This window comes from Syzygium oleosum, unplaced genomic scaffold (genome assembly GCF_021117445.2).
Source record: "Syzygium oleosum isolate NSW1041296 unplaced genomic scaffold, Sole_v2.1 Sole_v2.08, whole genome shotgun sequence".
NCBI lineage: Eukaryota > Viridiplantae > Streptophyta > Magnoliopsida > Myrtales > Myrtaceae > Syzygium > Syzygium oleosum.
This window is the reverse complement of record NW_026607492.1, coordinates 4,076,719-4,090,124: the sequence shown is the minus strand read 5'-3', so window position 1 is coordinate 4,090,124 and position 13,406 is coordinate 4,076,719. Positions and strand designations below refer to the sequence as shown.

Below are 13,406 nucleotides of genomic sequence, written 5' to 3'. Positions count from 1 at the left end.
AGCAGCTCAAACCCGACTCGACTCAAATATATAATGCTCCAAACAAAACTCAAACTAAACTTCTTTTTTCCAGCCAACTACACTTTTGATTGAATCGGATTCAATTTTCATACATGGCCAACATTTTGAAAAGATCCTCAATGCGCTCAAGATAAATCTGACCTGCGGTGCCCTCGAAATTGATCCTCAGTCAACCACAAATGATTCCTCCCGGTAAGAAATTAACCACCAAGTACAGATTTTGTAAAAAATAACCCTTAAACACTTGTTAAATGGCCCAAATAAAGAGATGGTAAAATTCTCCATGCACTGATTTTTCTCGCGATAAGTGTACTCAATTTCTAAAATTTGTAGCATAATACGCAACGTGATCCCTGAATTTTTAATTAATTATATGAAAATGTTCAATTTGATCCATGAATTAATGGAAAAGCAATATTAAACATTTTCATATAATTAAGGAACGAAATTGAATATGTACCAAAAATTTAAGGTCCATATTGAACAAATTAAAAGTTTAGAAATCACATTGCATATCGAGTTAAAGTTCAAGGACCACATTGAACAAATTAAAAGTGCAAGGACCACATTGCATATTAAGCCAAAGTTAAAGGACCATTTATGTCATTATCTTTATCGAAACATACCCAAGATCCTTTTGTGTACATTCTTCCCAGATTTTAAACCGCAGATATAACTAACTAAACAAAAAACACTTCAGAAACAAGCAAATCCTAGCAGCACATGAACTAGATTCAAAGACACGCGGAAGACGACCCTACTGTACATAATCTACAGTCTACAACCATAACTCAGACTACAGAAACTTCATCAATCTGAATAACTGCCCGGTTCGACCATGCAAGAGGAGCCTCAATCCACGTACATCGGTTCTCCTTTGAGAACAAGCCATAGGGTAAGAGAAATATCGACCTGAAAGGAGAACAAAAGGGCTTGAAACCTCAGACTGGACATACAAAAGCAAGAAGGAACAGAAGATGAATGAACCCCTTCAACTTAATTTCTGCAGAAAAATTATCTGCAACTGGGCTTCAGGTCATAGAAACATTAGAGAGAAGCCAGTAAATGGTGAAAAGAGTAGAGGCACAAGTATTTTTAACACTTAACTATACACTCAATAAGCTCGGGCAGCGCTCAAGGCATACTCAGATTGCTTCGAAAGGTACCCGAGCTGAACTCAAAACTTGAACAAATAACATAAAAAGCTTGGCTCACTGGCATATTTAGGTTAAATGGCAAAATCCATATACATTGCACGAACAAGAGATGCTAGCGATTGCTTGGACTATTTTCCAAGATCGACAACCCCCCAATGCCAAAAGACGAAAACACACACCCATGCTCCCGTGCTCACACAAAGAGAGAGAGAGAGAGAGAGAGAGAGATCCAATTTTATTCATCTGAATAAGAAAATATTTCTTTTCCTTATACTTGCAAGACAGACAACTATTTGAAATAAATAACTTGCCTGTTGAATTCATTTCATACATTAGCCTAATTAATTTTCCTATTCAAAATTACCCGACAACAAATAAATTAAATTGACGAAATGCATAAATACATTCCAAATATCTTGAAATTAAACCTTCCTTCATCATACACCTGTTGCCGGGGGCTTGAAGCAATCTATATTGCGCAACCTTGATCTCACTATGCCTCCAAAACTGCAAAAAAAAACAGTGGCATCACCGAAGTCAAGATGACATGCTCCTATTCAAGTGGCCACTTGCAGATGCAGAATAGTTTTCCACAGAATCATAAACAACTCAGAACATATACTTATATAGCTAAAGCTTACCGGTCAATGCTGTTCCTCGCCTTTTCTGGCTGATCGGTGCCATTACTTACTTTCTCAGGGAATTCTACACTCTTTTGTGACTTTTCTCTTTTTTCAACGCTGGCTCTTGATTTTTCCCTTCGATCTGTGCTTAACCTCGGCCTCTCTCTCTGATCGGTGCTAGGCCTCGATTTCTCTCGTTTATCCGTGCTTGATCTGGATTTTTCTCTGAAGTCCGTGCTAGTCCGAGGGTTCTCTGGCTGATCTCCAATTAGAGCAGGTTTATTCCTCAAATGAGGCGCTTTCTCGATGGCTGATATGAACTTTTTAAGATGCTTTATGTATTGCGGGTAAAGTTCCAGGTCACAATGATTCCCCCCTTTGATCCATAGTGGTTCATACTTCTCTTTACAAAGCTCCCACAGCTTCTTTCCGTGGGACCAGTCCACCACATCATCCGTCGTTCCCTACATCCAAAATGCCGAGACTGGATTAGCAAGTTTGCGCTATATTTCCTGTAATGTCTAAATTGTTTTCTGAAAAGAAGTTGACGGTCCATCCTTCACCAAACAAAAATTCGAGAGCCGCATAGAAACCAAGAGTTTTCCATTTTAACAAAAGAAACAAGGTTCAAAATTTCAGCAGCCATGTAAAATGTGGGATTTAGGGTGGACTTGATAAGTCTCTTAACTAAAGAAAGTAAAAAATACACATTAATTATGACTTATTCCAAAGTCCATTGCATAACATTCCATTCAATTTTCTCTCAACAGGACTAATCATTCCAATGACATAGACAAATAAAGTATTATAGAACTGAGATATGCCATTAGTGACAGCATTAAAAACGGCCCAGTGGAGATAACATTTGTCTCCAAGCAATTTACAGAAGCTCTCAAACACAAAGTAGCCATTTACACCAGGGTTCAGTAGAAGGTGAAAACACGCACACAAAATTCAACTAAAAGAACAAAATAATGCGAGGCTCTCATCTAAAACGTGGCACGTCAAAAATTGCAAAATTGCAAGTTGTAATGCAAAAGATACTTTCCATCATTAATCTCTGCAGAAAATATGTGCATCATGATCTACTTTTTCTAGAACACTAATTGAACTAGCTGCTTTACGGATTATAATGCCCTTCATGACTACTCCTACAAACAGTAGGCTCTTCTTTTTGCCCCTAAAAAATGTAAAGTAACTCCAATAAAGATACAAAATGGCATTGACTTTTCTACACCACGACATCCCCATGCTTTACGCAATCATAGAAGTCACTGAACTTCATAATTTACTATATAAATTCCCATGTGTTACAGGCAAGGGGATTCTTAATCCACTACTATATAATTCTTTCAAACTTTCAAGCTCGACAATCTTGCTGTAGAGAAAATACAGGAAAGTGAAAAAATCATAAAAAGCATGACCTGTAGCCCATCAAATGCACAAGGCAATATGGTAAAACTCAATCAAGTGCAAGAAGTAGTTAACCATCAACATAACTATCAATTTACACTAATGAAAAAAGATCATCCCATTGGCTAGCTGAGTAAGTCTCTAAGCGAGAAAAACTTAGGTAGTAGTTGTAATTATCCATAGTGACATCTCTCGCAATATGAAGATCTTATCGCAGTAAGCTTACATCAAAAGCTACTTCGCATAACAAAGCCTCACATCTGAAATTCATAGAAAAACTTACATGTATCACCAGAACAGGACAGGTGACATATGGTATTTTGTCGATATTCTGCACCATACATGGAGAAGGCAATCACTAAACCAAATTAAGGCGAAGAAAAGAAAAATGACAAAGAATCAACTCACAGAGATAATACGAAACCTTGTAAATGTCAAACCAATATGTTCTCTTCACCGGATACATGACTCTAAGCCCAGATAGAATCGGACTGTGGAGGACAACAGCCCTCAGTCTTGGTAACCGGGTGGCCAAATCAAGAGTTGGTCCACTGCCGACCGATTGCCCGTACAAGATAACATCTTCTTCCTTCGCCCCGTACTTCTCTACAAGGCATCTATAAGCCGCTTCGATGTCGTAATACGTGTTCTGCTCACTTGGCTGTCCAGAGCAGAACTAATCAGAAAACTCCCCTCAACAGAAACTCATGGCAAAACTTATCCCATACAAGACAGATTCAATTTAACAAGAATGCCCACTTTGGTTTTCATCTTTCACTCACAGCTCATTCAGCTCAGCAATGGGCTATATGCTATTCTTTGTGAGAACTCCATTAATGGTTAATTAAGGAAGACAGGATCTAACATCCACACTTCCAATGGGCTATATGCTATTCTTCAAGCAGTGTTATAAAATAGGAAACACATGGTTCACATATTAGTGAGACAGTAACAACCAGAACCCTTTCACCTCTCCACACAAAAACAGACAGAGCATGAGGAAACCAAATCACCTTACCTTTCCGGTGGACCGGCCATATCCAGAGTAGTCATACCTTCCAAAAATCAACCAACACACCATTAACCAAACTAATCTATCAAGTGAACACAAAATCACACAAAAGAAAAAACCCAAGAAACAAACTAACCCCATAAGGTTGACTCGCAGATGCACACTGAGCTCACTAAACAGCTCGTACATCTGACCCAGATCGGCCGCATTACCGTGCGAATACAGCACGGTCAACGCGGCCACCGGGTTCTTTATGTACAGAGCCACGATCTCGTTCCCTCTCTTCGTGGGCAAGCTCAAGACGTCGACGTTCTCCTTCACGCTCACTCCGGTCACCCTCAGCTTCCCCGTGACCTCGTCCCTCGCCACCTCGTACGACGGCGGCGTCGGCGGGAAGAACGCGAACTTGGCCGCCATCGCCGACGTCATCGCCCCCATCAGAAATTCCGCAACTTCAGCGCAAAACTAATTGGTGGGTCCTCTCGCAAGTACAGTGGAATGGGATCTTCTTTCTTAAAACGGTTAAAAGGACAGATTTTGATTAGGACCCATGAGAGAGAGAGAGAGATGCGTCTGAGATTTTAATTCAGATGTGGATCATGAGGTCCACAAAAAGGGCCAGTTTTGAACAGTGATGCCACTCGAGTGGAAGGAGGGGCTTCGAGGGCAAGTGCTTGGGAAGCGAGAAAGCGAGCTAGAGAAAGCGGTGGGGGAGATCTTTCTAGGGTTGGGCTTGTTTTGGGGTGGGGGAGCGAGAAAGTGCAGGGTGGGGTGCTGAGGAGGAGGAGGAGGAAGAAGAAGAGAAGGAAAGTGCCTGAGGATTTCCCGGCGTGGAAATGGAAGGTGGCACGTGTGATGTGAAATTTTCTTTCCCTCTCTCTCTTTATCTGCAAGAGAGAAACACCGTGATTTGATTTGATTTGATTTGAGTTGATTATCAAAGTCTTTGGGGAGTTGGTTTGGCGACAGCGTGGGATGTTGATGTTGATGTTGATGTTGATGTTGTGAACAGAGAAGCTGTTTCTCACTCGTTTCTGTTCAATTTTTTATTCTCTCGCAATGAGGGGGGCTAAGGGTTGATCTCATCACAAGTGTTTTGTCTCTTCCCCCCAACACCCAAAAATCTTAAAAAATGAATATTTTGACTACCCGATTTTTTTTTTTTTATAACCCAAGGAACCCCCGCACGGCCGACAACCGGGGAGTAAACTTTGGGGGCGACACGTGCTAGCCACCACACACGTGCCACCGGTTAAGTCACCCTGCGGCGCCCGGGATTCGAACACTCAACCTTTTGAGAGAGGAATCTTTTGCCTACCCGATTCATCCTTCTTGAACATGATAATTCGTCTCGCATCCGCTCGAGTATCGCTGTATTCGAGATTACTCCGTGGCGATCGCAAGTAAATGCGTGAATGCGGTGATCCGAATCAAAGATGAGTTTACCAATTTGGCAATGGAGGAGATGCACTGGGTGCTGTGGTGTTTCCATTGAAAGCAGCTCCATCTGTTTTCTGATTGTTTTTCGATGTGAAGAATTACTTAGTTATGCTAATCAAATTGTTTCGTTTTTCTTCTCATGTTTTTGAACCTCGTTTGTTTGGATCCGTGTAACGGCTGGAAGTGGACTATCTGAAGACATTGGACAGCTCTATTTCTTCTGTTTCCGACCAAAGAGATATAATAGAGAAATGGGTGGGCAGAAGGGTGGACACCTCCTGCAACTGCCCTGGCTGTGATTCCATTGTTTATGTCGAGTTCTTCATTCTTTTTTTCATCTTTTGTATTTAATATCTCTCCCCCTCCATCCATTATCAGCCTAGATCTGCTTGTTTGGATCTTGGCTTGACTAGACAGAATGGGAAAAAGGAACCGGAAAGGAAAAAGGAAAGACAGTACGTAAGTCCACAATCTCTGCTAGCAATCTAATGGAAAGGGTTTAACAATAAAAAAGACAGTACTTGACTTCAGCACTGATACTAAAAATCAAATGACCTCGTCATTGTCTCGCGAGAGATGGATTCTTCCAACGCATAATTCAAACAATAATGATAACTTAAGTCGGATATTTATTTCATGCTTTCCCAAGAAATGGTATGGACAGAATTCGCCAATGACCGAATTCAATTAGTGGATACATGACGACCAACACATAAGGATGCCTTATCAGGAACAGGGTGCTTGAAAGATACATGCAATCGTCCAAGGAAAAAGCCAAAAACGAAAATGGATCCACACACATTTACTCCAAGAGTCACGCAAGTAGGGAGGATTGGTCATAATGGGAAGGCGACATTGAGTTGGGTCAAAGCAAGATTAAAAATTGAAGAGGCCAACGCCAATCCATTCATTGCTTCTGATATTTTCTTTGACATTCAGTCCCATGATCCCATCCCTGGAATTTCCGCTCAAGCCTAAAGAATCTGCCCGAGGAGTAGAACAAGCTAGAATCAAAAGTTTTATACAGGCCCCCTACATGGGGATGGGCCTTCTATGGCACCTGAAGTGAGCCATTAGGACTCACAGCTTAAGTCTGAAAAAGATGGATAATTCATCAAGTTTCAATGCTCTGAGTTCAGAGAGAGAGAGAGAGAGAGTTTGCTTATCCCCACAAAGCCATCTTCATGAACCATAATAGATTATCTAAGCTAAAGTTGCCATTCGCTGGCTCGTCAGCAGCTAAGAAGAGTAAGAAATGTCCATACAATCTTGTCAACTAGAATGTGCAAAAGCTTCATCACTTGGTGTTACCCGAATAACATAAGCCCGAATCTTTTTTCGGTCATTATCATTGCTTTACAGCCATTCTTTCGCAGGAAGTCCAGTAACCAATGACATTTTCATATAACTTAATAGTCAAGCCATGGAATCAATTTAGCTTAAGCATGCACATGCTGCGGAACAGAACATAAGAAATCATACATCATGCACCCGATGTTTGATCAAGCCGATAATGTCAGCATGTGCCTCACCAAGATTATAAAAAAGAAGCCAAATAAAAGTAATTGCTGCATAAGATCTTCACATCCACAATAACATAACATTTAATTTAGTAGTGTCAGTCAAAATCATGGAGTAACACACATAATAGATACCATCCCAAAAAAGGGAAAAAAAGAGGCAAGAACAGACAAGACTCGTATCTATTATTGCATGAAGAGAAACAAAAGTTTGAGAGATCAAGTCCCAGCATTTCTTCGGCCAACACGAGCGACGAATCCAGCTTTAATTGGAGCAACAGATCGTCCAGAACCACACTGTCCAACAAGAAAGGGCGCTCAAGATGTTAACCACTGCAAGAGATTTTAATATTTTATATTGGCAATACAAGAGAGAGAGAGGGGTGCAGAGCCGAGACAATTATTTGTGCTGCTGTTTCAACTTAACATTCCAACGATATAAACCAAATTACATATGCTGTGATTTTCTACTCATTCAAGAATATCCAGTGCAGGTAACCATGCTACAGAACTTTTCCTTCTTTTCCTGTGTCTCAGATAAAATAATTGAAAGAGAAAGGCAGCCACAAAAACAGGCGGCCCAACATAAAAACAAGAATAAGTCCTTTACTGCAATTATAGAGAAACAGAGTCCTCTTAAATGGATATTTGACTGAAATACCAAAAATGTATAGCAGTAGTGATATTTTACCTTCTCACATCTGAGAAAGAAAAGCCGATTCTCCTTTGAAAGTATTGTGTCTGGACTCTTGCATCCAAGGCAGATAACATACTCATCTAGTTAAAAAGAGGGGAATGTTGTCAGTGGCGACGATGTCTTAGAACAAGAATGACATATACCAGGATAAATATATATCAAAGACTAGGATGCAAGATGTGCTTTATAGGAGGAAAACAGAAAGGAGCAAACAAAACTTATCAGAAACAGGAACTAGATAAAGGGTGAAAGTAAAGTGCTGTACAAAACTTATCAGAAAATAATAACCAAATGAAGGGTGAGATAAAGCTTGCTTCAGATATACAATTGCTTTGGAAAGACTGATGCAAACCAAAAGCTAGTTCCGACTAATCCAAAGTGCTAACTGCCATGTTGATTAAAAGAAAACAAAAACAAATCCTTACATAGATAGTAATAATCTATTCTGCATCATCTCCACTTTGCATGCTGATAGTGACTCAGAAGTTCTTAGAACTTTCACAAAGGAAATCCAAAAGGGAAGTAAAAAGTACATCTAAATGCAAGAATTAGTTTTGCCGGCCAGATCATTTCAAAATGTGTGTACTATCTCCAAGAAAGCCAGACAAACAAGGCAGCACAAACCACCATTAAAGGTCATTCATTGCATACGAAAACATGATATATTGCCTCGGTAAGTTGCTTACTGATGTATCGTCGCAGTATTCCTTCAAAATTCTTTGGGGCAAATCGGCCTTTAACAACTAATCTTTGTTGTCCATCAAGAGATCCACTTGTTCCCAGTTCTGCTAGTAAGAAGGCCATCACATGGTCCGGCTGTCGATGCATCCTATGTAACAATTCCCAAATTAGAAGAGGAAGTTGAGCTCAAAATAGCCGGAAAAGAAAAACCATAATCACTTTCCTGGAAAAGGAAATATAGAGGCTTATGTTGAAATAAGTAAAATGTGAGCACACGCAGAGATCCGATTAGCTACTGATATAGATATCAAAGCAATAACTAGCTACTAATGCTAATGAATTCCTCATGAATTCTAGCATGCAAAGGGTAAAAGTAATAAAGGTAAACGTACGTCTTGCAAAGATCCATGAAATTCACGAAGACTGTTTTCTTTGTTCCCTCACGTAGGACTTGTGGAGGCCTCATAACTGTCCTACGCCTATCTCCCGCAAGCTCCGGATTATTCTCACGAAGAATGTTGAACACCCTACTTAGAAGCTGAAAAAGAAGTTCGTCAAAAAAAAGGCCATGCATTTCATTTGGAAAGAAACTGTGGTAGAGATAGATCACACTCAAGTGCTTCGGCCACATGAAATGGAAGTTTCGAGATATAAGAAGGAAGCTCATTTTTTTTTTGGTTGGAAGGGAAGCTCATTGGACACAGCATTAAAAACACAAACAAGGAAGAACCATTGTAAACACGTATATAACCAGCACGACAAACACATGCAAGCATACGCTGACTGAGCTAGGGGCACTGCTACAACAAAATATTAAAGAACACAAACATAAGTAGACTCGAAGAAGGAAATACAATCTCGACACTGTTGTTCATGGCAATAGAATACCTGGGGACTCGGAGGAAAGGAGAGGGAGGGGGTATGAGGGGGTGGGAAGACCCCACATATGCACATACCTATAACAATCAGAATTAACATCATTATCAGAGATATACCTCCTCATATTCGTAATCCTTATCGCTGCCTTCCCAAGGGTACCTTTCCTGAAGGGGAGCTCCTTCTCCTTCATCATCCTCCCCAGGATGATCTAAAAGTGCCAAGAGGAAATCAGTTCCGATACTTGGAGACACATGTTCTGTATGAGACTTTATCGTGAAGCATTCTTACCATCATGATCTTCCCTTGGCCCCTCATTTTCATCATTCATTGTGCTAGTCTCGACCTACAAGAGTCATAACAAGTGAATACCTCCTACTGCAGTACTGCCATTCACACTAAACTGAAATTGAAATTGAAATATTTAAAAGCCTCCAGACTCACTGGTTTCTTTTTCTTCTTCTTCAGACCAGCAAAACTATTATCAAGACCATCAGAAACTGCATAAAGTGATTAAAAGAGGAGATTAGACTGAAAAGCTAAGGAGAATGCACTACAATATGTCTCATCAATTGTAGAAGAAAATGTGCTTGCAGTAAAATAATGAGCGTCCACTCATCTTACCTGACAGATTCTCCGTTTTTTCAGCCAACTTATCCACCGAATCATCTGCAAGGTCCTGAATCACATTCTTCTTCTTCTTTTTCTTCTTAGTAGGATCGAATGGGGCAAGCTACAATGCAGGGAAAAATCAGTAAACTGCAATCTCAGACAGCCCATTACCTACCAATAGAGATGGCCCACAGTACATCTAGCTATGTAGACATCTATCTAGTACTGAAATAGCAAATAACAAAAGCAGCAGAAATTGCCATTATACAGTTGACTGGTGTGATTTTGAAGAAAGCATGTGCTACTGCAAAAAAACCCGCAATTTGATTACAAAACAATCAAGTGATGTCGTATGCTTCTATAAGGTAATCATCATCTACTCAGAGACAAACTAACCCTTCCCCACAATGACATCCTAACCCTATCATTCAGTTCTGACAAGTGGCAAGCCTAATCTCCGAGGCTCATCCAAAGTATCACCCTCGTGAGTGCGAATCATTCAATCGCTTAAAGCAACAGCTTTGTCATCTACTTGGCTGATAAAAGAATCTAATCTGCTGCTTCAGGCGGCAGAACTTCAATAAACAATAAAAAAAAAAAAAAGCAAAACTCGCATAAATTGAAATACCATGATTCAGCATATATCTTCCGATAATTAAAGAGAAAAGTAAACTTACTTCCGCCACCTCCTCCTTGACATTGCTGGAATTCTCGTCAGCCATAACTACTGCAGAAAAAAGGCATTGGAGTGAGGGCACCAAAGAGCAATCACAAAGTGGAGAACAAGACATGAGCAATACAAGAGACAAGCGCCATGAAATTCATACACAAGAACTTACCAGCATCAGAGAAAGGCAAGAACCCCTATCTAAACAATTCTGATTTATTTCCCGACAAGACAGAAACCTAGTCCGGACAAATTGCGTCCGCCTAGCTTTTCCGAAACCGGTTTCAATTCGCAAAAACAAAGAGAACCCAATAAAGGAATCCAATCTAATTAACAGTTTCAAATCGAAAGAACAGATTTTTCGACAGATTGCGCCGTCGTTCGATTCTTGAAAAAAAAGACAAAGATCAAACCTAATCCAAGCAAAGAAGCTTGTCGACGGCTGTCTTCGGACGAAAGCAATAACAAAGCTACAGAAAATTCTCAAGAAAGAACATGGAGCGCAGAAGACGAAGGCCAAGATCGGCGACGTACCGGAGCTAACGCAGAATAAGGAATCGCAGGTTCGACAAGATGGAGAGCAAGAAGAGCTTGTGCGCGAGCTTAAAGAGACAAAACAGGTGCGAAACTCAAACCCTAGGGAAATATAAATCCATCCTTGAGGCCCATGGGCCTGTTGATCTGATTGGAGTCTGTCCCACCATATGAGTTTTTTTTTTTTGTTTTTTTTTCCTTGACTGAAATATTTTTTATAACTTGTGGTGATATGTTAAAAAAAAAAAGCTATACACAAAGTTATTGAAATTTTTTTTATTGAGTTTATAGAGATTGGAAAAAATACTTAAATAATACACTTTCCCCCTAGGAACAATTTTGTTGCAAACTTTCGAGTGTCCTCGGAGGCGTAAGTTTAGTGCGGGACGAACTTTCGACTTTCCAAAAAAGAAAAAGAAGACGAGTATTTGCTTGAACTCGGGTCTACGTGACATGGATGTCGTTATCGTATATCACATGATCGAGGATTGTAATTCAATTGGGTCCATGGAGTTTAGTCCATGCAAGACTTAGTCCAAAGAGGCATGTGCATTGAAACACGGACTGATGTCAACAATTTTGACCTGTGTTACAATTTCTCCAAAAGAATTATCTCGTGGATATATCTCGTGGATATAATAAATTTATGCTTCTTTTTAAAAGTTTGTGCTAAAATTATCTCACTGTTGGCCACATCAAAATTAAAATAACTTTCTCGTTTGTTTTCATATTTTTCAAGAAGTTCATGGTATATTCCATTTGGGGAATCCTCGCAAAGTGGCTAGGGATCACTCTAGCAATCATGAGATGTTGGCCAAAGACAAAAAAAGGGTTTATAATCTAGATATAATGAAACACAATTCTCTTACTTGATTTAACATCCCTTTTCTTTTATATCGAAGCAACAACTCTTCATAAAAGCATACCCGTCGTGAAGCGCAAGTTTTCGCAAGTAACATGTAAAAAGTAAAGACTAAAATCAAAGACAAACATTCCAGAATCGACCCGGTTACAAGTCCGACAACGCAAATTATATGTATCCAAAATTTTAGGTCCCAATGAAATTATACAAATCTATCAGTTTAATTAAAGAAATTAATATGGACAAAAATCTTCATGGCGCATCAAATCAATAGTTCATCTCAATATTTTCACAGCTCCAACATCAACCGCTCAATCTGCGAGCATGCTCCCTTGAGGAACAAGAGCCAATTTGAGAATTGAGGCATATAAGTTCAACAACAACAAGGCTACGTTTGGTAGTTGGAATAAAATTTAGGATATGATAAATTTTACCATATCTTGTGTTTGGTGTCTACTCAAGATAGGATAAAGTCGGATAAATGAGGGATATAACCCGGATAAAATTATCCCATGGGGGAGGTGAGATAAAGATGAATATGATTTCTAATATCCATAACATAAAATTTAATTTTCTTGAATAACAAACTTGTTAAATTAATTCAAAATAACAAAAAAATAAAAATAATTTCGTTTTTATCTATTCTTATGTTTATTTATATATTCAAATTTTCTTTATATCTTGTTATATAAATTTCATATATATAAATCAATACTAATATATATTTATTACATATTTTAGGTATATTAGTATAGTTTACTATTTAATAAAATTTTATTAGAGAATGATGGAAGGGGAAAAAAGAAATAAAAAAAAATAAAAAAGAGAGGGAAAAATTAAAAAAATAAGCAAATAAAAAAGAAGTAGGTAAGAGTGTTGTGAGAGATTTTTATCATCTCCGTTTGTGCAATTTTTAGGTTCATTTGCACTGATATGACATTCATAGCAAATAATGAACATGATAAGATGTGAAAATATCCAGCTTTATTTTCACAATTAACCAAACAGTAGATAAGATATAGCAAATCCCTTGGATTTCATATCCTATCCTATCCTATCCATTCCTATCGTGGCTATAAATTCAGATGACCAAATGCAGACAAGTGATTCAAATAGCAAAAGGAAAAAACAAAAAAGGAAAAAACGAGTTGGTTTGATTTGATTTCCAAAATCTTCAAAAATGAGCGTGATTCCAATCTTCGTCGAAAATTTTCATAGAATTGTCAATTATGTAATTAATGTGGCAGACAGATTTAATCATAACATACAAAACGGGCATGATAAAGTGAGA

The 13,406-nt window shown here is 38.9% G+C and overlaps 2 protein-coding genes across 2 annotated transcripts; both read right to left on the bottom strand.

Moving 5' to 3' along the window:
• Positions 1-596: 596 nt before the first annotated feature.
• On the bottom strand, positions 597-5,164 carry LOC115687475 (uncharacterized). Its single transcript, XM_030613080.2, has 7 exons — positions 4,363-5,164; positions 4,233-4,269; positions 3,639-3,875; positions 3,498-3,545; positions 1,820-2,265; positions 1,624-1,685; positions 597-933 (listed from the first exon to the last, which is right to left on the bottom strand). Exons 1-7 carry the CDS (start codon positions 4,662-4,664, stop codon positions 818-820), a joined length of 1,248 nt encoding a protein of 415 aa, XP_030468940.2. The 5' UTR covers positions 4,665-5,164; the 3' UTR covers positions 597-817.
• Positions 5,165-7,246: 2,082 nt separating this feature from the next.
• Positions 7,247-11,359, bottom strand: LOC115687350 (eukaryotic translation initiation factor 2 subunit beta). Its single transcript, XM_030612876.2, has 10 exons — positions 11,254-11,359; positions 10,730-10,779; positions 10,065-10,173; positions 9,885-9,940; positions 9,732-9,786; positions 9,560-9,651; positions 8,957-9,102; positions 8,570-8,712; positions 7,878-7,963; positions 7,247-7,483 (listed from the first exon to the last, which is right to left on the bottom strand). The coding sequence occupies exons 2-10, from the start codon at positions 10,772-10,774 to the stop codon at positions 7,406-7,408; spliced, it is 810 nt and encodes a 269-aa protein (XP_030468736.1). The 5' UTR covers positions 10,775-10,779; positions 11,254-11,359; the 3' UTR covers positions 7,247-7,405.
• Positions 11,360-13,406: the final 2,047 nt, after the last annotated feature.